This window comes from Phacochoerus africanus, chromosome 6, assembly GCF_016906955.1.
Source record: "Phacochoerus africanus isolate WHEZ1 chromosome 6, ROS_Pafr_v1, whole genome shotgun sequence".
Lineage (NCBI taxonomy): Eukaryota > Metazoa > Chordata > Mammalia > Artiodactyla > Suidae > Phacochoerus > Phacochoerus africanus.
In genome coordinates this window covers 93,767,054-93,794,303 of record NC_062549.1, presented here as the reverse complement: position 1 = coordinate 93,794,303, position 27,250 = coordinate 93,767,054, and the positions used below count along the sequence as shown (strand labels likewise).

The window sequence follows — 27,250 nt, the reverse complement described above, 5'->3', positions numbered from 1 at the left end:
CTAGCCTGGGAATTCCATATGCCATGGGTGTGGCCCTAAAAAGCAAAAAACAAAACAAAACAAAACAAAACCCAAAAACAAAAAACAAGAAAACAACCTTGAAGCTCAGGAGTGCAGCCTTAGGCCCAGGAAGGAAAAGAGACTATTTCTTTGGGAACCCGAAGGCTGGAGGCAAACCTGGAGGCAGACCACTCATCCACTTCACCAAAAGGAGGGGGATCTCCAAGGATGGGCTTCTGGACTTTAAGAACAGGAGCCAAGAGTGGCCTAGAAAGACCTCTTTAAGGCTGTAGATGCATAACCAACTACTGGGAACCATGGCGCAGGAAGACGGAGCTCCCTCAAATGCTCAAGTTCCCCAACACTGCGGAAAGGATGCCAGGCACCTCACCAGGCTTCTCTCGGGCTGGGCTACAGAGGGCGGAAGAGTCATGGGTCAGGGAAGAGGACAAGGTGGGAGAAGGCTGGAACTTGAGAGAGGGGAGAAAGATCCTTTTCTTTTTTTGCTTTTGTGGTAGCAACAGGAAGATAATCTAAGCCCGGTACAGAGGCACAGACAGAACCTGGTCAGAGGGGCGGTTCCTATGATGAGGCTACGGGGTGGGGCAGAGGGCCTTTCATTCCACATTCCTCCCCCTACCTGCTGTGTGGCCCCAGGAGGGATATCTAGACCCGCTAGGCTCTGGGGGGATTCCTATCTCTCCCATTAAACAGCGGATCTGCAGAGCCAGGAGCACATCTCCTCCCTCCTCCACCCACTGTGTCCTAAGTCAGGCTGAAGGTCAGGGACAGCAGCTGTTGGTGAGAGAAAAAGGCTCAAGAGGAACAGACAACTTCTCCAAGGCCCTGGTTGGTGAGCTGTGGGCTCGTGTGATGTTCTGCTTGCTAATTGTTGAAAACCATGAGACTCACATAGACAGACGCCTGAACAGACAGAGAAGGCAAACCAGGCAGTTTACCTAATGTTCTGTAGTCGTCCCGGGCTTTCCTGGCTCGGAAAAAGGCCTGGATCTTCACAATGGAGTTAACCTGCCATGAATGCAGATGGGAAAAGGGTGGCTGGTTGCCTGTGCCCTCGTCTCATGGATAGAGGCTGGGTATGGGGACAGGGGAGCGGGATGACACTCACATTCTTCTGGAAGTAACCCAGACGCTTCCTGTATCGTCTCCGAGCCGCCCACATCCGGGCCCAAGCCTGGATCTGGGGGCACAGACACAGGCCTCAGAGCTCTAAGCTCAGGGCCCGCCCCCAGACCCAGGCCAATCTGGCCATGTCTAGAGGTCACAGGAGGTGACAGGACTAAAAACTGTTCTCCGAAGGTCCTTCAAGGGAGACAGGAGCCCACCCAAATCATGACAGTTACCTTGATCACGGCATTTGTGTTTGCTTTTAAATACTGCAACCGTTCCAGGTAAATCTTCCACTGTCTGTAACCCCGCCAGTGAGCCTGCGGATCAGGAGAAAGAGGTGACCCCAGCTGGTCCCTGTTGGCGTGAGAGGCTTGTGGGAAAAGCCTCATCCTGGGCTTTCCAGAGAAGGGGGTTGGGGAGGCAGGAAATAGAGGAGGAAGAGGCAACTGGCCCTGTTCTTAAAGAACTTGAACTTCGTGGGGATAGACCAGATGTCTCCATGTATCCAATCATGCCCTCTACCACACTCCCTAGTCACAGCGTGGCGTTCACACACACACACACATATACACAGGCATGCATGCATGAGCGCACTCTCTCATGCATGCATCATGCAATCAAACATACATATTTATGCTAACCTACAACTCCTCACAATTAAACAATTTTTAATTTTTAATTTTAATTTTAATTTTTTGTCTTTTCAAGGCTGCATCTGTGGCACATGGGAGTTCCTAGGCTCAGGGTCGAATTGGAACTATAGCTGCTGGCCTATGCCATAGCCATAGCAACGCCAGATCCGAGGTGCATCTGTGACCTAGACCACAGCTCACGGCAATGCCGGATCCTTAACTCACTGAGTGAGGCCAGGGATCCAACTTGCACCCTCAGGGTTACAAGTCAGATTCATTTCTGCTGAGCCACAGCAGGAACTCTGGAGAAACAATTGTTAGGATACAATATCTCTTAAGATATTAACGAAGCATACACCTACTCACCAACTTCACCACGGCATCCACCACATCCCCCCGCAACACACTCACCCACCCAGATAGCGACGACCCACACCGATCACACACTCCACAGTCTGGAGCGGTGCCTGATGGCATGGGTGGAAAGTGTGTGCAGGCACAGAGCTGTGTGCCCACCATCTGGACAGCAGGTCCCTCATGCTCTCATAACACTTCTCTCTACAGCTATACCACTCAGCTCTGAGCCCCAGCTCTAAGCAAACCTTTCCCTCTAAAGTCCCCAGGAATGCAGCTGTCAGACTGATGGTCTCTCCTGACTAGTCTGCTGCAAACTGTCTAAATGACCATCTCCTCCATAAATCGCAACCCCTTTGGCCTCTGAGACACAAATCTCAGGGCTCCCTTCTGTTTTCGTCTCCTTCCAAGAGGCCTCTTCCCTTCTCCCCCAAGCTTGCGTGAGATTAATTTTTCTAAAACACAACTTGGACTGTTTCTCCCAGCCCCAAAGTTTCCAGAAGTTCTCAACCATCTGACCCCATACTCCCTCCTGACAGTCTACCGGCCCCAGCTTCCTCACGGGCTCTAGCTACATTTCACTTTCTTCTAAACATACCTGATGATCTTCTGTCCCCGAACCTTTGTCTATGGCCACCCTCACCCCAGCCCTATTTCTTATTTTATTTTATTTTTTTGTCTTTTTAGGGCCGCACCTGCGGCATATGGAGATTCCCAGGCTAGGGGTCGAATTGGAGTTGTAGCTGCTGGCCTACACCACAGCCATAGCAACACAGGATCCAAGCAGCATCTGTGACCTACACCAGAGCTCACGGCAACGCTGGGTCCTTAACCCACTGAGCAAGGCCAGGGATCAAATCCACATCCTCATGGATGCTAGTCGGGTTCATTAACTACTGAGATACGATGGGAACGCCACCTCCAGCCCTATTTCTACCTACTGAAAGCCTGTCTTTTCGGGCAGACATTAAACATCTCCTGGGCGCTCAGGCCCTGGAGGACATTCTGCTCCTGACATTGTCGTGGTTTGGTGCATTAAGAGCATCTCCTCTCAGCAACTGTCCTCCCAGACCATCCTAAAGCCAGCTCTCCTGGCCAGGCTCCCCCCAAGACTTAAACTATCCCTCTGTTGGGAAAGGATGTAAAAGAGGCAGCTTGGCCCCATGAAATCAGCTGTCCTTCTTGGAGCCTAGAGGCCAGGAAGCCCTAAGTCTGTGCCTTTCAATACTCCTTCCTCTCCCACTCCAAGTGCTGCCTGACATTGTCAGTTGCTGTAGGGAGAGGCAGAGGGGTCTCCTTCTGTTCTTACCACCTACCCACTCCACTTGCTCCTCCTTAAAGAGAAGGCCTCCTCATCTGGATGGGTCAGAATTCAGGACCCTGACTGGGGTCCTGGCCAGGGTCAGAGCTCTGAGAAGAGATTAAAGTTTCAGCACAGCCAAGTGGCTTCATTTCTGGATCTCACTGCCCCCTGGCTGGAGAGCAGGTGGCCTGGGGCTCTGGGCCCCCTCTCCCTTTCTGACTCCCAGAAAGCCGGAACAGCTCCAGTATCGGTAGCAAATGTGCCTTCTGAATCTGTCCCCTCTCCCACTTCTAATGTGGCTTTTCAGCTCCTTAGAGTTGGTATGAAATTCCAGGCTGGGCTCAGAAGGGAGGAATCCCTATGACTCAGGTCACTAAATGCTGATTACTAAGGTTCTATATTGAGTTCTGGGACCAATGCCTCGAAATTGAACATCTCATAATGGCCCCCACTATAGCGCTGACTGCACTAAGTGCTGCATGTACTTTTCCTCCTTTATCCTCAGTCAACAGGAGGTGAGCACCATCACTGTGAATGAGACTGAGCGTCGCGGAGGGCTTAAGTAAGGTACCCAAGGTCAGATGACCCAGCAGTAGGAGGACCAAGAGGCAAAGTGCAGCCTCTGACTCCAAAGCCTGGGCTCTCAATGACCACATGTCCCAGATCACAATCAGGGGCCATGTGCCAGTCTCAGTCTGTGCCTCTGCCTCCCTTGGGATTCTCGGGTATTATCTTTGTGTCCCTACTATCACAACGGCCAACAGCAACTGTGTTCGTTCCTGAAACGGGAGAGATGAGATCACTCATCTGCATCTCTCCCACGCGTGCCTCCCTCCTTGCCCAGTGCCTAGTGGCATCTTTTGCAGACACTGGGCATTCGGAGGTGTTCATTAAAGTCTCTTTACACTGACAACTTTGCCACGAGGCTCTCCAGATCACATCTGCCCTGCCTCGAACCCACTGTTCCCGGCCTGGAAAGGGCCCCAGTCCAAGGTCTATCTTCCCAGTTAGCCTCATGTTCCAGTTACTTCTGGGTCAGTCTCAGAGGCCACGGTGGACCACCTAAAATTTGGAAGGATATGGGAGTTCCCACCATGGCTCAGTGGAAACGAATCTGACTAGTATCCATGAGGACATGGGTTCAATCCCTGGCCTCGCTCAGTGGGTTAAGGATCCAGCATGGCCAAGAGCTGTGGTGTAGGTCACAGACGCGGTTCGGATCTGGCGTTGCTGTAGCTGTGACGTAGGCCAGCGGCTTATGGCTCCAATTCAACCCCTAGCCTGGGAACCTCCATATGCTGCGCATGTGGCCCTGAAAAGACAAATGAATAAATAAATAAAGTTTGGAAGAATAAAAATGGAAAGGGCTGGCTGGAAAGGGCAGAAGTTCTTTCCCTAAGGGGTTCCACTCCTCTTCTGTTTAACCACCATCACCTCTTCACTACTCTTTTTCTCTTCAGGAAGTCCTTCTGGTGTCTAAACCCTGATGTCTCATTAAGTCTCCTTCCAGTCTCCCTATGGTGAAGCTAAAAAGCAGCTCTCATACGCTCTGGATGATGGTGCTGCTATAATGAGCACTTAGACCGTGTTCCTTCCTATCTGCCAGGCAGTTACCTTCCAACAACCCTACGAGGCCGGTGCTACAATTTTCAGATGCCTAGTTTTCAGATGAGGAGATTGGGACAGAATAAGAAACTTTCTGAGGTCATCCAGCTAACCTGGTGAAGCGGGGATTCAAACCCAGGTCGTCTGGCCTTCAGAACCCACGCTCTTTTTTCTTTTTCTTTTTACGGCCACACCCATGGCATAAGGAAGTTCCCAGGCTAGGGGTCAATCCAGCAATGCAGGATCTGAGCCACATCTGTGACCTACACTGCAGCTCACGGCAATGTTGGATCCTGGACCCACTGAGCGAGGCCAGGGATCAGACCTGCATCCTTGTGCATACCAGTTGGATTCGTTTCCGCTGCGCCATGATGGGAGCTCCCTAGGACCCATGCTCTTGACCACTACTTTCCAGAGGCTGAAGATCATCCCAATACCCCTCGACAAGCAGGAAGTAGGGAGGAAACCCCGAAGCTCAGGTTAAGTCCAGGCCCTGCAGCCTCAGACAGCCAGAGTCTGCCACCTGGATCTTGACGATCGCTGGGAGCCAGGTCCTCAGAAAGTAGGAACGTTCAGCAAACTTCTGCCGAACCAGGAAGCCGCGGAGGCGGGCCTGGAGCCGGATGATGAAGCCCACGTTGGCCTTCCAGAGCTGTTGGCGGTCATGGGCAGCGGTGACCTTGGTGACAGCCAACTGTGGAGGTTAAGAGAGAGAGGCTATGGTGTCCCGTGGGCAGGAGTCTCTCTCGTGACCAACTTCCAAGTCACAAGCCCCCACCCTTGCGGTGACCCTGCCAACCTGGATCTCCTCCCGAGTCAGGTGGGAGGTGTTGAGGCGGCAGCCGGGGGGTCGCTCCCAGGTCCCCTGGAAGGTCTGCAGATGGAAGTAGTAGGCGGTGCCATCCTTCATGTCATGTTGGACCCAGAGCGCTGTATCCCCTAAACAGAAACCAGGGATGCAGAGAAGGCTCAGAGGTGGTAACAGGTGGCTGGGGCAGGCAGAGAAGGAGAGGGTCATGGGAGGGCCACTACCTGGGCGCCGTTTCTTTGCCATGGCATCTTCCAGGACTCGCTGGTAGCCGTTCGCACAGTCGGGAACCACCCCTCGGAGGGCCACGGAGGGGTTCCTTAACACGCGCTCTGTCTGGGCTGCCTTCCCCTCCTTGATGGCCTGATTGATGGCGGCCACACCAAGAGCCACTAATAGGGGCATCGGGAGGAAGTGGTCAATCTTCCCCTGAGCCCCTCCCACGGGCCCTGTTCTATCTACTGGGGAGGGATCTAGGGAGGGATCCAGAGGAGAAGACACAAAACCACTTTGATGGAAGGGACAAGGACATCCCAGGATGGACACAGACACAGATGAAAAGAAGCGGCGTGCAGCTGTCCTTGGAGGAAAAGGTAGTGGTTGGTCAAGGAAGGCTTCCTGGAGGAAGGCAGTGTGAGGCAGGGCTGGGGCTTGGTTAAAGGAAACCCAATTTGCATAGTAGCTTCAGGGCTGGATATGGTCGGGGAACCTCAAGACAGTTTCTTAGGAGGAGAATAAAGTCCCAGAAGTGGCAGGAGTTGATGTGGCACCTGCCTTCCAGTCGCTCACAGACAGCAGACAGGCTCTTGACAGAGAACATCAGTGCCTGACACCCAAACACCAGGGCCTCTGCATTGATCCTGCCTACTTCTCCCCAAAGCCAACTCCTCTCTTCTCCAACCTCGAGACTAAATATTCTCTAACCAGAGCTGACTGCTGTAACCCAAACTCGAGCTACCAGGAGAAAATGGGTTGGGTTTTCGGCCTCCACATGGCTTCACATGCTCACATTGCAGGAGGAAAGCATCCGCAGGAAGGCAGGGAAGGAGGCAGTGGGTGGACTATAGGCTCTCGACTCATGAGGATTTCCTGCCCAGCTGACGGCCAGGAAATCCACCCTGTGGTCGAAGCAGCAGCCCTCCTGTTCTCAATCTGGCCTGCCTCCCCAAAGAGGTGGAAATGGAGAAAGGTGGAGGGGGGTGACTGGGGAAGCTACCTGGTTGTCTGGGCTCCCACTGGGCCCACAGCTCGACTCCCTCAACCCCTCTCCCCTCCACCCCTGTCCCCCATCCCCGCCCTAGCCCATTTACTTCTCTGAGCTGTTTTTGTGTCCTGGTTGGCTCTAACCACTTCTTGCCGGATCTCTTCCAGCCACAGCACAGCCCCGGGATCCCCTGTCACCTGGTAAATTAAGAGAGATGGGACAAGCTGAGGGCCAGGCTGGTCTCCCCAGGATCCCAGGCCCAGCTGCCCAGGGGAACCAAGCAGCAGGTAGACACCGGGAGCCACGGGAAGGGCAGCCTCCACTCTGCCTGCTTATCTTGCGTAGGCACAGCCTTGCCGCCCCCTTGCCTTGCTGCCAGGCTCCTGGGTCTTTCCTACCCTGCTTTCAGGCCCATGTGTCAACACAGCTTGGCCGCAGCGCCCCCAGAACTCTCCTAAGCCCTCAGCAGCCACCACCTTCTCGGCAGCTCTCTTCCCCGCCCTGGTGCCTCAACTATGCTCAGGGGGAGCCCACACCAGAGGCTCCAGCTACTTGCCCTCCTCCCCATCCCCCTAGACCTCATCTCACAGCTTCTCAGGGGGATCCTGACCCTGAACTCCACCTCCCCCTTCCCAGTCCTCTCCACACACCCCTCCCACACAAGACAGAGGGAAGACAGCACGTAACCACAGGTCCGGTGAGCCTGTAACTGCCATGCTGCCAGGCTCGTTCCCTCCCTGGCCTGACCCAACGCCAACCCCAGACTCTATGTTAATAGATTGACCTTTCTAAACTAACATTTTATTTAATTGATTTATTTATTTTTGCTTTTTAGGGCCGTGTGCAGCATATGGAGGTTCCCAGGCTAGGGCTGAATCAGAGCTGCAGCTGCCAGCCTACGCTACAGCCCCAGCAACGCAGAATCTGAGTCATGTCTGCGACCTACACCACAGCTCGAGGCAACACTGGATCCTTAACCCACTGAGCAAGGCCAGGGATCCAACCCGAAACCTCATGGATACTAGCAGGGTTCGTTACTGCTGAGCCACAACAGGAACTCCCTAAGCTAACATTTTATGGAGCACTGTGTTCCAGGCACTTTCTCATGAAGTAATATTTGTAAAGCACATAAGAAAATGCTTGGCACAGAGTGAGAACTCCATCAGCATTAGCTGGTACTCCTGTCATATGATCTCACTTAAACCCCCTAATTCTGAGATAAGTCCATTGTTATCATAAGCTTGTAGGTGAAGAAAGTGAGGCCCAGAGAGGGTAAGTAACACGTGCAGGCTCAGGTGCCAGGATGCAAACTCAACTGGTCTGGCTCAGGAAGCCCAGCCCTCAGCCACTCCCTACACTGCCATCTATTCCAGTTGTTACAGGTTCAAAATCCTGCTCCATTCTTCAGCTCACTTGGGTTTTGTTTTGTTTTGTAATTTTAGGGCTGCACCCGTGGCATATGGAGGTTCTCAGGCTAGGGGTCGAATTGGACCTGTAGTGCCGGCCTATACCACAGCAAACAGTAACGCCTGATCCTTAAGCCACTGAACGAGGCCAGGGATCAAACCTGCATCCTCATGGATTCTAGTCAGATTCATTCCTGCTGAGCCACAATGGGAACTCTGCTCACTTGGCTTTTACCAGTAGGGAGGTAGGACCAGGGCATGCAGCATTTTGTATGCATATACGAAGGGCTCAGGGACACGAGAGATTTGCTGTAGGTCACATGGGTAGACTGTCAGAGCAGGGAATCCAGCCCTGTGGGTCCCAGGCCTGTGTTCTTCCCATGCACAGGGCCTCACCATCCTCTGTGCTGGCACCCAGAGCTCTGCCCTTCTTCCCCCACAGCCAGATCGGAATCCCTTCTATCCCCCCGCCACCAGAAGGGACTGTGTCCGTGGGACTGCCTTTTCCAGGGTGCATACTGGGCACAGCTCTTCCCATGGGGGATGTTCTTCCTGTTCTGGTGATCAACTCGGCCAGCCCAGACCTCACCTGCACCTTCTGCCTTTTGGCCGCCACGAGGAGGAGATGGTACCGAGGGGCAACGGGAAGGCTGACATCGTCCAGGCCAGCTGCGGGAAGCAGAAGGGAGGACAGGGTCTTCTCGGGGTTGTCCTGGTCCAGAGCCTCGTTGATGAGGCTGACCGCAAGGACCTCTGGGAAAGAGAAATCTAGGTGGGCAGAGGCCCCAGATTTATGACTAAGGGAGAGGGCTGTTCGAGTTGGGCCGTCTTTCCCCAGTCCTGGACTGCACTCACGATCGGTCTCTTCCTGGACCTGAGCATTGACCTGGCTCACAGTGGCCTGCAGGTCATTCCAGCTCAGGAAGGCTCCATCCACTCCACGCACCTGTCGCAGCTTCACCAGAGCATCAAAGTACCTAGCAGCAAGGTGAGTGAGCATGAGGGGAGCAGCATGTGCACCATCAGCCAGAGGTCAGAGGAAACATCTGAACTATTTTTCTTTTCTTTTTCTTTCTTTTTTTTTTTTGCTTTTGAGGGCTGCACCCATGGCATATGGAAGTTCCCAGGCTAGGGGTTGAAAGGGAGCTGCAGCTGCTGGCCTACACCACAGCCACAGCAACACGGGATCCGAGCTGCATCTGCGAACTATAGCACAGCTCATGGCTGGCTCTCTAACCTACTGAGCAAGGCCAGGGATTGAACCTGTGTCCTCATGGATAGTTGTCAGGTTCATTACCACTAAGCCTGGGAACTCCTCCAGGACATCACATTCTCCTGGTTCTCTTCTCACACCACAGGTTGTTTTTAAAGTCTCCTCTGCTGGTTCTTCCTTCATCTCTACCCCCTGAAGCATCCATCCCAAAACTCAGTCTTCAGGCCTCTTCTCTCTCCATGCTCACATCCTAACTGATCTCACCTAATCTCATGGCTGGAAACACCATATTCCAATGACTCCCCAAAGTACACCTGCAGCATTCATATATGCCAGCTGCCTCCTCAGCATCTCCATGCAAATGCCCAACAGCCACCTCAAACCCAGCAGCTCACATCTGAACTCCTGATTCCCCCCACTCAATCTGCCTCCCCTAGTCTCTCCCACTCTGATAAATAGTCACTCCAATTTCTCAGGCCAAAAAATGTGGGCGTCATACCCAATTCTACGCTCTCTCACACACATATCCATCACATAACCAAATCCCTTCAGTTCAGCTTTCAGAATATATCCCAAATCTGGCTCCTTTTCACCACCTCCACTGCCACCACCCTAGGCCAGGCCTCTATCAGCTCTCGCCCAGTCACTCCAAGAGACATTTAACAGGTCCTCCTGCTTCTTTTCTTCTAACCCTGTAGTCGATTCTTGGCAGAGCAGCTGGAGTGATCCTGTTAAAAGTAGGTCAGATCACCTCCCTCCTCGCTCTAAACCCTCCCATGGCTTCCTTCCTTGCTCGGATTTAAAGCCAGAGGCCTACATGGCCTGGCCTCTGCTACCTCATCTCCCATTATTCTCTCTCCCTCTGTTCCGCCCCATGGCTTGGCTGGTGTTCTTTGAACACACCAAGGTTGCTTCTTTTTCAGGGTCTGTGCCCCAGATAGCTCATGGCACAGATAGCTTATGGCCTTTAGGCCTCTCTCAAAATGACCCCCTTACCAAAGAGGGCTTCCGTAACCACACTGTGGAGCAGAGACAAGCTGACCCGGCACGTCCCTACCCTCTAGCCCCTTAGCTGTTTTATTTTTCACCATGGCTCTTCCAATCATCTGACATGTTTGGTTTTTTTTGTCTGTCCCCCTCTATGAGCATGTAAGTTAGATGAGAGCAGGAACTGGGTTTTGTTCACTTTTGTTTTCCAGCACCTAGAGTAGTATCTGGCACATGAGTGGGGACTTCAACCTTTGTGATGAAAGAGTAAATAAATGGAGGAAAGGACTGTGAACCCACCCATTCTGAGACACGCAGGCCAGGGAAGTGCACATAGACCCAGAGGGTGGGCCTGGCCTCCAAAACAGGGCATCATGCAGAAGGCTAGTCTCCAGGCAGAGAGCGAGAACTCGGAGTCTTGGCTACATTCGCTCCATCACCCATCCCCGCTCTCAACACGCGGCTAAAACTTTCTCACCGCTGAGCATTCTCCCCTTCCACCTCGGCCAGGCCCGTGGCGGGGTTCACCAGACTGCTCCAGAAGCCACTGGCATCCCTGGCCTCCAGAGCCTGGTTAATCAGGACCACGGCTGAGAGCATCTCCACGGCCACGAAAAGCTCCTCCTGGCCAAGCTCCTACAAGAGAGGGAAGGCTGATGAAGGGCCCGGGGGCCCCACCCGCCATCCTACCCCCGAGACACTCTCACATCCCAGAGTCTCTATCTCATAAGGCCCATGGCCTGATCCATTCACTAATAATCAATCATACTTAATACTTGAAAGTGCTTACTACGTGTTCAATATATTAAATGCTCCATGCACATTATTATTTAATTTTCATAACAAGCCAAAGAGATAAACACCACTAATATCCCCATTTCACAGATGAGCCCATAGCCAAGTAATATACGTTAAACCAAACTGCTGGATACCAGAGCCCACATTCAACCTGTGACTTTGACCTGCTCCTTTCTGGTCCCTGCTACACATCAAGAACTGCGCTAGGAAAAAAAAAAAAAAGAAGGAACTGCACTAGGACCTAGACACACAGGCTCTGGCCTCTTTCCTGCCTAGTCTTCTCCTCTTTCTCAAATATCTGCTTCTGCTATTCCCTGTCTGGAGCACTCTTCCTGTCCCCTACAAACAGAAGGCTGCAAATAATAATAATAATAATAATAATAATAATAATAATAATAGCTAAAACTTTCATGCCAGACTCACTTCCAAGCACATATGTTAACTCATTTAATCCTTACAACGATCCTATGAGATAAATATATTATTGTTCCCATTTTATATATGAATTGAGAGGCAGAGAAGGTAAATAACTTGCCCAAGGTCACAGAGCTGGGAAGTAGTAGAAGTGGAAAAAAAAAATTTTTTTTTTAATTTTTTTTAAGGGCCGCACTTGCAGCACACGGAGGTTCCCAGGCTAGGGGTCGAATGGGAGCTGCAGCTGCCGGCCTACACCTCAGCCACAGCAATGCCAGATGTGAGCCACATCTGCTACCTACACCACAGTTCGTGGCAATGTCGGATCCTTAACCCACTCAGCAAGGCCATGGATCGAACCTGTGTCCTCATGGATACTAGTCAGGTTCGTTACCACTGAGCCACAACGGGAACTCCAGTAGAGCTGAAATTTAACTCAGGCAGCCTGAGTGCACAGCCTTAGTTGCTATGCTTTACCTCTTGGGACTTATTTTATGCTGCTTCCTTGTACCATAGTCTCATACATTGAGAACATGCCCTCCCTGAGAGTTGTGCCTGGAGTCGATGCTCTATAAATGCCTGCTGTGGGTAGGATTCTCTCCTGAGTCTCTTCTCTTCCAAGAAGTCTTCCCAGACTTACCCTGAGCTCTGCCCCCTCCGTTTCCCTAGTTTGAAGTCAGCTATTTCATTTACATCAACGACGCTTCTTTCCCCATGGCTCCGCCTGGACTCGGGTATGTTCTAACTCCTGTAACAGGCCGGGAAGTCCCTGTGGGAAGGCCCTGTCACCTCACTGTCACAGAACCTGTATGGACTGGGGGAGGTGGGACAGCAGAGTGGTTAAAAGCATCAGCTTCAAGGACATTCAGCTCTGCACGCACTCCCAGCTATGTCAGCTACAGCTGTTTTAGACAAGTTACTTAACTTCTACATCTGTTTCCTCATCTCTAAAGTGGAAATAATAATATTTACCTTATAGAGTTCTTTTTGGATTAAATGAGTGTTTAAAGCAGTGTTTGCTCAAAGGTATTTGCTATTAATTCAACATGACAGGATGGTACCTTCCTCCCACACCTAGTCTCTTGCCAGCATCTAAAGGTGCCCTCCAGGGGTGCTCTGATCCCTGCGGCTGTTTGGGAACCCGAGAGCTGGACCCTCATTTCTAGGGCTTACCCCCTGTTGCTGCCGTTGCAGCACTGCCAGCTCCTGCTGGTACATAGCTGAGGCAAAGGGGTACACTGGAGGCAGCTGGGCTTCAGGGCACATCAGCTCCTTCACAGTGTCAGCTGCCACTCCCCTCTGGATGGCTTTGTTGATCCTCTGCACAGCCTGGAGCACTGCACGGGAGGAAAGAGAGAGGCTATACAGGCTGGGCATCCAGTGCCACTTCCACTCACCCAGCTAACTGGATTCTGCTGGGGATCTCAGGGAAAATGGCTCTGAAGCTCTGCTAGTTTCAAAATGTGTTTCTTTTAAATGTTCAAGAGGAAAAGGGGCTGGGTCGCTTTAAGAAGAGGCTCCGGAGGAAGCAATTTGTCAGGTCTAGAAGTTGAGTAGCTCAGCAGGTGCTGGAGTGGCTGTCATAGCAGAGGTGAGTTCCTAAGCTGGTGCGCAAAAGACTGACAAGAGGCTATGGAGCACAGCTAGGATGAGGTTAGTCAAGGGGCTCCAGGGACCCAATCTTGACAACAGCACAGAGGAAAGAGGAACCAGCTCCAAGGTGGAGCCATTTAGGCTGCAAAAGATGAGAACGGCTAAAAACGGGCCGTGGTGCATCAGTGGAGTTTGAGTTTTGAAATTCTGGGGCTTATAAAATGCCAAGCAGATATGGGCATGGACATCAAGGGAAAATACGGATGCAAGATGACCTACATGGCACCACTGTCATTGCTATGTGAGAGGCAGTTCCCCTCCCCCCAGTGCTCTGGCAGTGCAGGGGAGGGATTCTAGGCGGAAAGAGGAGGACGATTTCACAGAGGAGGAAGCATTTGAGGCAGCTCTGCAGGATGTTTTCATCTGCTTCCACAGGAGAAAATGTAGATCTGTAACCCAGAGCCCCGGAGGCCTGGCCAGGGAAAAGGCTGGGGGCACTCAGGGAAGAACGGGTTGTCCCATTCGGCTGGGCTGGTGGGCTGCAAAGAGAAGGGTTGGGGGAGACACTGGAAAGGCCTCACCTACCACGCTGAGGAGACGGGAGTAAAATCCAAAAGGTGGAAGAACCCATGAAGGGCCGAAGATGTTCAGCAAAGATAGGATCGGATCTGTGCTGGAGAGATTACTCTGGCGTGAGGAATGAACAGAACGATAAGGCAGGCAGTTAGCCAGGAGTGGCCTGGGGGCGCCGCGAGTTAGTGCTGGAGAGGCCCTGCCAGACAACGGTGAAGGGTTACTGAGCAAGTCCAGACCGAGGCAAGCATGTGCGCCAGCCTCGGTGTCTGCAGGCTGCTGCGTGGCGCCTCGGCACTCTTCATGCCTGCTATCCAGACGGATCCCCTTGGAGGGTGACGGTCACTAACTCACGTCCTTTTAATAAAGAATTATATCTGGGAGTTCTCGTGGTGGCTCAGGGGTTACGCACTTGACTAGTATCCATGAGGACACAGGTTGGATCCCTGGCCTGGCTCAGTGGGTTAAGGAGCCGGCATTGCTGTGAGCTGTGGTGTAGGTTGCAGATGCGGCTTGGACCCAGTGTTTCTGTGGCTGTGGCGGAGGCTGGCAGCTGCAGCTCCAATTCGACCCTAGCCTGGGAACTTCCATGTGCCGTACCTGCAGCCCTAAAAAGAAAAAAAAAAAAAAAAAAGAATTATATTTGTCTGTCATGTTAAGGGAAACTGAGCTGAATCATGAGTTTCTCTCTCATCTGGGCTGTCACTATATTTCAAAAGCTGAAGGAACTCAAGCAGGTTGAAATGGTCAAAACACAGCAGAAGAGCCTAGAAGGAAAGCGCCTACCCCAGGAGTCCAGCCTGGTGCAGGACTGCCTGTTATTATCTCCAAGGCTTTAATGAACTTCTCTGTAGCATCCCCCACACAGCCGGGAATAGGGCACACTACGTGAGGGGCTGGAAAATCAGGCAGCGGTCTGCACTGCTCTACGTAGAAGCCAGCAGGAGTTACATGCCTTTCCAAGAGCCAGTGATACACCCAGACCAGGCCATGGCCTAGAGACGACTTACTGGCTTTTTCCTGATCACCCTTTATGTTGGCTGCAGCCACACCAGCTTGGACCTCTTCCTTTTCTAGCAGCTCCACCAGGCCCAGCTCCTGGAAGAGAGAAGAGCTGCAGTAGAAGAGAATCCTCCTGGGGCCATGAACATGCTTCAGGAGCTTCCGGCATGAGCCCCAGGTCCACCCAGTCACCCATCCTCAATACCCCCTCCCTTTGGCAGACCAGCCTGGCTCACCCGTCCCCATGAACCCATCTCTTAACCTCTGCCTCTTTCTTACCCAGCAAACATCTGAGATAACAACATTGGCAACACAAATATAGTGTCTGGGAGAAAGTTAACAGCATTGAAAATAAGACTGCTAAGTTGTGAAACCTCAATTCAGCAATGGGGGAATATATCACTGCCTCTGGGATTGCCCCTGGGTACCTGCCTCTGCCCCCAGTCAGTATGAGAAACCCTTAGAGGGCAGAAGCTGATCAGTCTGGTCCATTAGGCTTTGGGGCAATTTAGCCATTTAAACACGTAGTCAGCACTTACTGAATACAGAGATCTGACAGTGGTGATGCCTAAGTAAGAGGACTTTCCCCATCCTGTAGGCAACAAGAGGTGGCATGACATTGACAGAGCCTGACCTGTGCTTTCTGCTCTCTGTCTGAGCTCAGCTGTTCCAGGTACCAGTCAGCAAAGTCTCTCCTCACTCCTTGCAGGGCCAGGGCAGGGTCTTGAAGGGCCGCAAGCAAGGCCTCAGGGCTCTGTCTTTCCAGGGCATCATCAACAACTTCTACAGCCCCATGGACTGAAAAGACCAAGGCTCTATAATGGATAGTGTGCGAAAGGCCACCCCTCACCATCCCGAGGCAGCCCTCTGCCTGCCCACCCAGGGTTATCTCCACTCTTGCCCCCTGGGCTCCTGGGCCCATTTAGTCCAGCCCAGATCCCTCAGCTTGATCTTCACAGTCTTCCCATCTCACCGCCCCAGACCCTGAGGACATCCTGACTCAAACAGGCAGATGCATACTCCACCCTGGGACTTCAGGCAGCCTCTCCTGCCTGGATCCCCGCCCTCAATCCACTCGCCACACTTGCTTTTTTTCTTTTTGCTTTTTTTTAGGGCTGTGCCTGTAGCATATGGAGGTTCCCAGGCTAGGGGTCTAACCAGAGCTACGGCTGCCGGCCTACACCACAGCCACAGCAACTCGGCATCTGAGCCACGTCTGTGACCTACACCACAGTTCACGGCAACGCCAGATCCTTAACCCGCTGAGCCAGGCCAGGGATCGAACCCGCAACCTCATGGTTCCTAGTCGGACTCGTTTCCGCTGCGCCACGATGGGAACTCAGCCACCCCTTCTTCTTGAAGGACCCAGACCAATTGCCCCCAGCACCAAAAGCTTCTGTCCTCTCCATGGGTCTCCATTAAAACAGAAGCCCCCTTGTCAGTGACTACTTCTCCAGACATTGCTAGCTGGAAAGCAGAGCACGCGCTGCCTTGACCTGGATCTTTCCTGGAGGTAAAGACTGGCTAAAGTGAGATCATGGGCCTTCTGGCCTGATAGAAGTAAACCCCCAAACTCCCTCTGCAGGGGCTTAGCCCTCGAACCCCTCCTGGCCTGTCTCGCTTACCATTGACACGGTTGATATTGCCCTGGATTTCAGCCTGGGTTAGGTAGCAGTCATAGACGTCCTGGCTTTCTCCATCATTCTGCAAAAACTACATTGAGAGGGGAACCTGGTTGCCCAATTCAATCGCTCTTATTCCTCTCTCCCTGTCTCTCTTTCTTCGGCAGGCCTTCCCAAGGACAAAGATCAGAGTGGTTGGAAGGAATCTGGGGAAATCGTGGGATCTAACCTCCTGGCACTGACACAGCTAAGCTGAACGAACCTTTGCATCTCCAGTCCAGTCCCGCCCAGCCCTGCATTCCAGTCTCTCAGCTCTGCCCAAAGATCCACGCCATCTCCCCTCTGGAACCCTTTCCCTTGTCTCCTCTTTGGAATTCTCATTATTCTCCTGCGTTCCTTTTCGATCGCTCTAAAATAACTGACAAGTTACAGTTTCTCTAAGCAAATTTGGAAACCAGAGACAGGACACTCAAGATTTTTCCGAGCCACCCAGCTTTTTGGTCTCTGCCCTCCAAGGTTCCTTACGTGGTTCCTGGCATTGGCAGTCTTCTCCATCTTGGCCTGAGCCAGCAGCTCCTGGTAGATGGCTGCCAGAGGCTCTCGAAGATTCTCCAGCAGAGCACTGGGATTCTGCAAGGCAGCCAGCGTGTCCTTGACCACGCCTCGCTCCACTGCCTCATTGATGGCCAGAACAGCTGCGTGGACTAGGAGGAGGCACGGAAACAAGGTTAGGAGGCCAGAACAAACCCCAGTCCAGTGGCAGCATAGCCAGCTGCAGGCCACTCCGACATCATCTCCTTTTTCCATCCACAGGGCCCAGGCAAGCCAGGTAGCCTGATGGCCCTGCCTCTGAGGAGACGCATCCAGAATTGGATGTAAGGTGCTAGAAGGCTTACAGTCCTCCCACACTCACTAAGCTACCCCAGCAGGGGAGCCTGGTTTCTACCTGCAGCCTCATCCACCGAAAGTTCATTGGCCAGGATGCCCCCGATCTTGCTGAAGGCAGGCAGCTGGAGGCCGTATTTGGCCAGTTCAGAGGCCATGTTGCTGAGTTCTTCAGCTGCAATGATACCACAGGGGCCCTTCATCAGATCCAGAAACCCCAAGACCCTGCCCAGACTCAGGTGGGTGGGGAAGGAGCTGGGCTTACCTGTGAACTTCACTTTCCCATATAGATCGTGTATCTGGGGGGCCAATCCCAGCCGGAAGAGGAAGAGACTGGGAAAGAACGGAAGGCATTGGGGCTTATTTGTTTTGACATGCTGCCTCTAATAGGTTTGTGGGAGAGACTGTGGGGACCTGGAGAGGAAGGGCATTCAGCATCTGCCCTCGAGTCACCCCCCATCCACAGGGAGAGATGTTACGGAAAGTCAGCCCAGGGCAAGTGCCAGAGCAGATAAATGAGATGCCGTGGGAGGTCTGGGACTGGGAAGCCTTCACAGAGAAGGACACACTGCAGCAGCAGGTCACCGATGGAGATGGAGGAGGGGAAGGGAAGTGCAAGCAGAGACCCGCCGAGCTAAGGCACGGAGGCCTGAAAGGACATGGGAAAAGAAGTCAGGCAGAGATGCTGTGGGACACAGGAAGTGGTCCATCACGTCCTATGATTTAGCCAACTGGTTGCTGATGGCTGGCTGTGGGTAGGACCAAACAATCTTTACCGTTCACAGTGACTAGCACGTGATACTCCTGAGACATCCTACTCTGACTCCTTTGCTACCCAGTCTCAAGCTGAAGACTCTTTCCTGCCTGTCGCTGTCCCTTCACCCACACAGGCCACACACAAATGTGCCCTCAAGCAGGCCCATCTGAGACTCAAAAGCTCACTCTCCTGGAGTTCCCGTCGTGGCTCAGTGGTTAATGAACCCGACTAGAATCCATGAGGATGCAGGTTCTATCCCTGGCCTCGCTCAGTGGGTTAAGGATCCAGCGTAGCCATGAGCTGCGGTGTAGGTTGCAGATGCGGCTCGGATCCCATGTTGCTGTGGCTGTGGCGTAAGCCAGTGGCCACAGCTCTGATTGGACCACTAACCTGGGAACCTCCATATGCCTCGAGTGCAGCCCTAAAAAGACAAAAAAGGAAAAAAAAAAAAAAAAAAGCCCAACAAGTATCCATGAGGATGTGGGTTTGATCCCTGGTCTCGCTTAGTGGGTTAAGGATCTGGCATTACTGTGAGCTGTGGTATAGTTTGCTTGGATCTGGTGCTGCTGTGGCTGTGGTGGTGTAGGCTGGCAGCTACAGCTCCGATTCGACCCCGAGCCTGGGAACCTCCATATGCAGCAGGTGCGACACTTAAAAGACGAAAAAAAAAAAAAAAGTTCACTTTCCTGAGAAGTGCTCCTTGTGGTCGACCCTCCATCCTTCCTGCTGCAGTTGTTAGTTGCTGCTGACTGCTGGTTGTATCTACCCAGAGGAACGTGGATGACAAGTTGTGGTCTCACCTGAGTGCGTGGATACAGTAGACCACTCGGGGCATGTTCTTCTTGTCATAAATGTCCGTCGTCTCTGGGAAGAAGGTCTGGGGGGAAAACCGGCTGATTACTGCCATTGGAGATTTTAAGCATCACTAAATATGGAGAGAGGGGCTGAAGAATGGGGTCTTCCTCTCCAACCTGGGGTAAGTGATCCTTTGCTGCCTGAGGATTCTGGGTCAATCTCCCAACTCTTTTTTTTTTTGTCTTTTTGCCATTTCTTGGGCCACTCCCATGGCATATGGAGGTTCCCAGGCTAGAGGTTGAATCAGAGCCATAGCCGCCGGCCTACACCAGAGCCACAGCAATGCAGGATCCAAGCCATGTCTGTGACCTACACCACAGCTCACGGCAACACCGGATCCTTAACCCACTGAGCAAGGGCAGGGACCGAACCCGCAACCTCATGGTTCCTAGTTGGATTCGTTAACCACTGAGCCACGACGGGAATTCCAATCCCCCCAACTCTTTACAGCCAACACTGCACCCACACTCTCCATGTAAAAGAGCACTGGGGACACATACTCAGCCAAGACCCAGCCACAGACACACAGCCCCGGATTAACAAACACCAGACAAAGCTATCAAGGCTCTAGGAGGCAGGCCACATGCTCTGGGAGAAATAGGCTCCCCATTCATTCTTTCTTTAAAATTTAATTAATTAATTTTGCTTTTTAGGGCCGCACCTAGACATACAGACGTTCCCAGGTTAGGGGTCAAATTGGAGCTATAGCTACCAGCCTATGTCACAGCCATAGCAACACAGGATCTGAGCCGCATCTGTGAGTCTGTGACCTACACCACAGCTCACAGAAACACCAGATCCTTAACACACTGAGTGAGGCCAGGGATCGAACCCACATCCTCAGGGTTACCAGTTGGGTTCGTTACCTCTGAGCTACAGCCGGCCTTCACCTGGGATTCTTTTCAGAAAGGTGACATTCTGGGAGCTGGCCATGACTCTCTGGAGGCCCAATGAGGCACATATACCGACAAAGAACCATGAAGAGTCAGGGCATGCCAGCTCTGTCTCCAAGTCAGAGGCCTCAGATCAGTGGACCCCCTTCTAAGATTTGAGTCGGCTCAGGCATGTCTTCATATGCCACCTGGTCACTGTAATGAGGTTTAACCTGAGTACCTCTTGGTTACCTTAGATACATAAGAAAGGACCAAATTTAGGAGTTCCTGTCTTGGCGCAGTGGTTAACGAATCTGACCAGGAACCATGAGGTTGAGGGTTTGGTCCCTGGCCTTGCTCAGTGGGTTAAGGATCCAGCATTGCTGTGAGCTGTGGTGTAGGTTGCAGACGCAGCTCAATTCTGAGTTGCCATGGTTCTGGCATAGGCCTGCAGCTATAGCTTCGATTCGGCCCCTAGCCTGGGAACCTCCATATGCCGCAAGAGTGGCGCTAGAAAAAGCAAAAAGACAAAAAATAAAATAAAATAAATAAAATAAAATAAAAAAAGAAAGAAAGGACCAAATCTAGAGACTTAAAAGTATTCTGGCTTCACTAAGGACACATGGCTTCTATTGCTCCTGCCTCTCACCAAAGCATCTTTCTTTACTGCTGTTTCCTTACCTTATGGTTCCCTTCACAGTGAAGAAAAACACTGCAGAATCTTATCATGCCTTCATTTGTGTGGTTTTTCTAAGTCGCAAAATGAATTCACACAGATCATGTGATCTCTGGGCAACCTTCTAAGGTAGACGGGGAAGGATTACTATTCCCACTGTACAGGTGAGAGTCAGAGCGAGAGGACACGCAGCATGTGTCCAACTGGGGTCCTGGCCTAGGCTTCCAAATCTACTGCCTAGGGACGTGGCGTGTCCTTGCTCATGCTATGAAATCCTGGTGGAACGATGGCTGGCCAACTTGAGGTCCATCTCCTATGTTATATGGGTGCCCCGATGACTAATGGGAACAACGCCTCTCAGGCCAGGACGCCTTCACCTCCCTTCAGTTCCCTCACTTACCCACAGAGACGTGGAAGCAGAGACCGATTAATAAACAGGTTCAAAGATAAACAGCCCCAGGGAACTTAAATGCTTCGACTAAATTAGCTTACATGACACAAGGAGATGAGCACTAAAGAGTGTCAGGGAGATAAAGCATGTGTGTGGTGGGGGTGGGGGTGCAGGTGAAGAGGAGACATGAACCCCAGTCCTGAGGCCCAGTGTTACCGAAGGCAGACCGAGGTGCGCGATTGCAGACAGCCAAAAGTTGATGTTGTCCGTGTGACGGAAATGCAAGCCAGTTGCCTAAAAGGGAAGGAAAGAGAAGATAATCTATTTCCAAAGTTCTCAGGGCAGGGCCCAGATGACAGCTTGAAGGCTCAAGAGGAGGGGGCAGAGGACCCAGCCCGATGGATTTCCCATCCCCCCAGGACAGAGACACACACACAGAGACAGAAGCCAGGAGCAGATGACCCATCCATTTGGGGAGGATGGCATAGGGAATGGGATTAGCAAGCTAGTAAGGCTTCAACAAAAAGGGGAGCCCAGAACTAGGATGGGAAGAGGAGGCAGGTTGGGCTGCCTGGAGCACAGGGAAGGGCCTTCAAGGCGTCAAAGCCTCTGAGTGTCGTTGGGGGTACAGAAGTCTGCTTGGAAATCCGTGTCATGGGCATCTCAAAGCCCGCCGAGCAAATGTCCCTTGCTGTTAATGACAGTACGCGCTGCCTGGCTGGGAGACACCAACCGGTGCAAGACACCAGTGCGATGATTAATAGCACCCCTTTTCATCCTCAATAGTACCCAGGGTTGGACAATAAATTATACAGCCACCTTACTCTCACAGCTTTGAGGAGAAGAGGTAGTTTGAGAGGAAGAAGGTAGACAGTGGAGACCTCTGTTCCCCACCTGGTACCGCAGCTGCTCCACATCATAGATCTTCTTCAAGGGAACCACAGAGGGTGCAAAACAGTGGCCCAGCTTGGCCAGCAGCACTCCATTCCGCAGACTCTCCTCCAGCTCCACCGGGGAAGGAAGCTCCTCCTTCAGGCAGGCCTCCATCCAGCTGAGCGCATAAGAGCACCTTCTCAGCCACTCTGGCAGCCGCAGCAGTTCACTCTAACCGCAGGACCTCCCCGCCCTCTCCTCTGAGCAGCTGCTGACTCTCTTTTTTTTTTTTTTTTTGGTCTTTTTGCCATTTCTTGGGCTGCTCCCGTGGCATATGGAGGTTCCCAGGCTAGGGGTCTAATTGGAGCTGTAGCTGCCAGCCTATGCCAGAGCCACAGCCACAGCAATGCGGGATCCAAGCCACGTCTGCGACCTACACCACTGCTCACGGCAGCACTGAATCGTTAACCCACTGAGCAAGGGCAGGGATCAAACCCGCAACCTCATGGTTCCTAGTCGGATTCATTAACCACTGCGCCATGAAGGGAACTCCTGCTGACTCTTTCCTGCCCCCTGTTACCTGCTCTACTCCCAGCTCCCCTCTCTGGGAACTAGCCAACCCTGGATTAGCCAATCCTCAGTCCCCACACACCCTGGTACCTCTTCCCTGACAGACACTGAACCTGGCCATCTTCGGTGAGGTTTAAACAGGCTCTTACCTGTTACATGATAGAACCTCTCACTTGATCGGGTTCTGCCTTTGACTGCTGAACCAAACCAAAGTGAGTAAGTATCTGCTCACTTCCCTTATTCTGCATGTTCTGAGAACCCAGGTTACATGTCTACATAACCCACAACACAGCTTTGAGGATGACGAGGGGATAGGAAGCCTCTAGGTGTGAAGGGAGGGGGACAGCACAAAGGGACAGAAAGGTCACAGCCCTTGGAATCAGAAGACCTGCTTTCCACATCATCTCCCCCACTTCAGCTCTCTTGAGTCTCAGTTGCACAACTTACAAAATGAAGACACTACCACTTCAGCAGGCAGCTGCCAGGATTAAATGAGGTAATGGATGTGAAAATACCTTGAATACAAAGGTAAAGTATTATTATAGCTGCCGATTATATGAGGGAGAGAGTAAGGGCTCCTCCGATGGGATCTCCAAACTTCTCCACATTTGGGGGCCTATAGGAAAGTATCTGCTTTCTAAGAGAGAGCCAGTCACACCTTGCTTCCTGCCTTCCCTGTCACAGCACAGACCCTCGGAATTTCCCATCTACCCCATCCTGTTTACTTTTGGGGATAACATTAAAAATATGCTATCGAGGAGTTCCCTGGTGGCTCAGCAAGTTAAGGATCCAGTGCTGTCAATTCTGTGGTGCTGGTTATAGCTGTGGTGCAGGTTTGATCCCTGGTTTGGGAAATTCTTCTTCTGTTTTTTTTCTGTTTTTGGCAACACCTGCAGCATATGAAAGTTCTCAGGCCAGGGATCCAATCTGAGCCACATCTGTAACCTTTGCCACAGCTGCGGCAATGCCACAGCTGGATCCTTAACCCACTGCGCCAGGCCGGGATCGAACCGGCAATGCCACAGAGACAAGCCAGATCATTAACCCACTGCACCACAACGGGAACTCTCCTGGCCTGGGAAATTCTGCCTGTCTTGGGTGCAACGACAAAAAAACAAAAACAAACAAACAAAAAAACTCAACTAAAAATGGAGTATCAACTCAAAGATAAAACACAAAACTGCAAAACTAGAAGATAGCCAAGGAGAAAATCTAGATGACCTTGGGTAAGGCAATGACTTTTTTTTTTTTTTCCTGGGTTTCAGCATGGGCACTCAGATGGCATGTTGGAATCATCACCGCCCAGGCAATGACTTTTTAAGATACGACACCAAAGGTACAATCCTTAAAGAAATAACTGATACATTGGACTTCACTAAATTAAAAACATCTGCTCTACAAAAGGCAATGTCAAGAAAATAAGAAAGAGAAGTCAGGAGTTCCCATCATGGTGCAGCAGAAACGAATCTGACTAGAAACCATGGGGTTGCAGGTTCAATCTCTGGCCTTGCTCGGTGGGTTAAGGATCTGGTGTTGCCATGAGCTGTGGTATAGGTCACAGACACAGCTTGGATCTGGCGTTGCTGTGGCTGTGGTGTAGGCTGGCAGCTGTATCTCTGATGAGACCCCTAGCCTGGGAACCTCCATATGCCGCAGGAAATGGCCCGAAAAAAAAAAAAAAAAAAAGACAAGTCATAGATTGGGAGAAAGTATTTGGAAAAGACACATCTGATAAAGGATTGTCACCCAGGATATACAAAGAGCATTTAAAACTCAACAATAAGGAAACAAACGACCTGACTTAAAATTCAGGTATAACAGACATCTCACCAAAGATATACAGATGGCAAATAAGCATCTGAAAAGATGCTTTACATGATATGTCATCTGGGAAATGCAAATTAAAATAATGATGGGAGTTCCCGTCATGGCTCAGTGGTTAACGAATCTGACTAGGAATCATGAGGTTGCGGGTTCGGTCCCTGGCCTTGCTTGGTGGGTTAAAGATCCAGCATTGCCGTGAGCTGTGGTGTAGGCTGCAGATGTGGCTCGGATCCCACGTTGCTATGGCTGTGGTGTAGGCCAGCGGCTACAGCTCCGATTGGACCCCTAGCCTGGGAACCTCCATATGCCACAGGAGTGGCCCTAGAAAAGGCAAAAAGACAAAAAATAATAATAATAATAATGGTGAGATAGCAATATACACCTATTAGAATGGCTAAAATCTGGAACACTGACACCAAGAAATGCTATTGAGGATGTGGAACAAAAACTCTCATTCACTGCAGGTGGGAATGCAAAATGACACAGCCACTTTAGAAAGCAGTTTGGCAGCTTCTTCCAAAACTAAACATACCCTCACCATATGATCCAGCAATTGTGCTCCTTGGTACTTACCCAAAGGAGCTGAAAACCTATGCCCACATAAAAACCTAAACACAGATGTCTACAGCAGCTCTATTCATAACTGCCCAAACTTGGGAGCAACCAAGATGACCTTCAGTAGGTGAATGGGTTAATAAACTGTGGTACATCCAGACAATGGAATATTATTCAGCACGAACAAGAAATGAGCAATCAAGTCATGAAAAGATATGGAAGAACCACCCTAAACGCATATTACAAGGAAAAGAAACCAATCTGAGAAGGTTATATATATTGTAGAATTCCAAGTATACGACATTCTGGAAAAAGCAAAACTATGGAGACAGTAAAAAAATGAGTGGTTGCCAGAAATTGGGGGGCGGGGAGGTGGGCTGAGGGGATGAAGGTGAAGCACAGAGACTTTTTAGGGCAGCAAAACTACTTGATGATACTATAATGATGGATGAATACATGTCATTATATATTTGTCCAGTCCCATAGAATGTACAATACAAAGAGTGAACTCGAAGGCAAACTATGGACTGTGGGTGATAATGTGTCAAAGCAGGCTCATCAGCTGTAACAAATGTACCACTCTTTTTTCTTTTCTTTTTTTGTCTTTTCTAGGGCCGCACTCGTGGCATATGGAGGTTCCCAGGCTAGAGGTCTAATTGGAGCTGTAGCCTCCGGCCTATGCCAGAGCCACAGCAATGCAGGATCCGAGCCACGTCTGAGACCTACACCACAGCTCACGGCAATGCCAGATCCTTAACCACTGAGCGAGGCCAGAGATTGAACCTGCAACCTCATGGTCCCTGGTCAGAATTGTTAATCACTGAGCCACGAAAGGAACTCCATCAAATGTACCACTCTTGAGAGGGATGTTGATAATAGGGAGGCTGTGCATATTTAGGGGCAGGTGGTATATGAGAAACCTCTGTGTCTTTCTCTTAATTTTGCTGTGAACCTAAAACTGCTCTTAAAAAATAGTCTAAAAAAAAAGATGCAATTTCAACTCTTCCTTTTCCATAGAATGGACTCTCTCTTTTTGCATTTGCTTTAGGGGTTGGTGCATGGGGTGGGCGGGGTGGGAAAGGGAGACCAGAATGAGGCAGTCCCTCTGCTCACCGTTTGGCTTCCTCCAGCCGGCACAGGTACTGATAGGCAACATTCTGCCGCCTCTGCTCATCCATTTCTTCAGCTGTGAGGCGTTCATCTGGGGAGTTAGAGAAGGGAGCCATTAGATAGAGGGCAGGAGCCCTGAAGCTTCTTACCAGACATTCTTAGGCAACTCTGCTCAGAGACCAGGGGCATCTCCCATGTGTCTGCCCCCCCCTTTCCAGGACACTCTGGCTCCAATCTTCTGCTCCTATCCAGTAAAGCTATCCTAGTTGGCGTCTTGTTAAAGGGTGGCCTCTCCATCCTTTAACAGAGGATCTTTTTTTTGCTATTTCTTTGGGCCGCTCCCTCGGCATATGGAGGTTTCCAGGCTAGGGGTCGAATCGGAGCTGTACCCTCCGGCCTACGCCAGAGCCACAGCAACTCGGGATCCGAGCCGCATCTGCAACCTACACCACAGCTCACAGCAACGCCGGATCGTTAACCCACTGAGCAAGGGCAGGGACCGAACCCGCAACCTCATGGTTCCTAGTCAGATTCATTAACCACTGCGCCATGATGGGAACTCCTAATGGAGGATCTTTCCTGTATTGGAGGCATTCCTTCCCAGTCCTCTCCAGCCATCTTCCTGACCTTCTCCTTCCCAAGCCTACCTCATGGCCCTTCCCTCAGCACCTCCTAGCAGGGCTGTCCAGATCCGTCCTTGACTGGGAACTTAGCTTCTCACTTTATCCCTAATTAGACTCTGAGTTCTTTAAGAACTGGACTTGTATCATCCTCCTCAGGTGCTCCCCAGAGGCTAGATCAGTTAACAGAGCAAATTAGGACTCATCATTCCACAGCCCTTCATGCCTTCAGTACTTCCTGTATGTCAGGCACTGCACTAGTGGACCCCTACTCTCCAGAAATACATATTGTTATTAGTAGAGAAAAACATGTAAGTAAAAAGCTTCAAACTAATATGATAAATGAGATTACAGCTCATGAATAGTCTATGGAAGCAGCAGAGGAAACAAAGGATTCTACCTATAAGCAGAATTTGTTTTTTTTTTTTTTTAGTGCTGCACCTGCAGCATATGGAAGTTCCCAAGCTAGGGGTTGACTCAGAGCTGCAGCTATGGCTTATGCCACAGCCACAGCCACAGCCAAACGGGATCTGAGCCATGTCTGTAACCTATACTATAGCTCAGGGCCACGCCGGATCCTTAACCCACTGAGCAAGGCCAGAGATCAAATCCATATC

General features: G+C 51.3%; 1 protein-coding gene across 2 annotated transcripts in view; it reads right to left on the bottom strand.

Moving 5' to 3' along the window:
- IQGAP3 (IQ motif containing GTPase activating protein 3) overlaps positions 1–27,250 on the bottom strand; it is a 43,967-nt gene that overhangs the window by 14,713 nt on the left and 2,004 nt on the right. For both annotated transcript variants that reach the window (XM_047784300.1, XM_047784302.1), the window contains exons 2-22: positions 26,017–26,104; positions 21,976–22,132; positions 21,298–21,375; positions 19,088–19,164; positions 17,796–17,863; positions 17,592–17,705; positions 17,171–17,349; positions 16,649–16,736; positions 15,658–15,821; positions 15,032–15,119; positions 13,029–13,192; positions 11,122–11,279; positions 9,299–9,420; positions 9,033–9,196; positions 7,144–7,234; positions 6,058–6,225; positions 5,825–5,964; positions 5,549–5,719; positions 1,365–1,448; positions 1,130–1,201; positions 960–1,029 (exon numbers count right to left, since the gene is read on the bottom strand). In XM_047784300.1, coding sequence (XP_047640256.1) covers positions 960–1,029; positions 1,130–1,201; positions 1,365–1,448; positions 5,549–5,719; positions 5,825–5,964; positions 6,058–6,225; positions 7,144–7,234; positions 9,033–9,196; positions 9,299–9,420; positions 11,122–11,279; positions 13,029–13,192; positions 15,032–15,119; positions 15,658–15,821; positions 16,649–16,736; positions 17,171–17,349; positions 17,592–17,705; positions 17,796–17,863; positions 19,088–19,164; positions 21,298–21,375; positions 21,976–22,132; positions 26,017–26,104 — 2,505 coding nt within the window. The remainder of the gene's footprint in view (positions 1–959; positions 1,030–1,129; positions 1,202–1,364; positions 1,449–5,548; positions 5,720–5,824; positions 5,965–6,057; positions 6,226–7,143; positions 7,235–9,032; positions 9,197–9,298; positions 9,421–11,121; positions 11,280–13,028; positions 13,193–15,031; positions 15,120–15,657; positions 15,822–16,648; positions 16,737–17,170; positions 17,350–17,591; positions 17,706–17,795; positions 17,864–19,087; positions 19,165–21,297; positions 21,376–21,975; positions 22,133–26,016; positions 26,105–27,250) is intronic.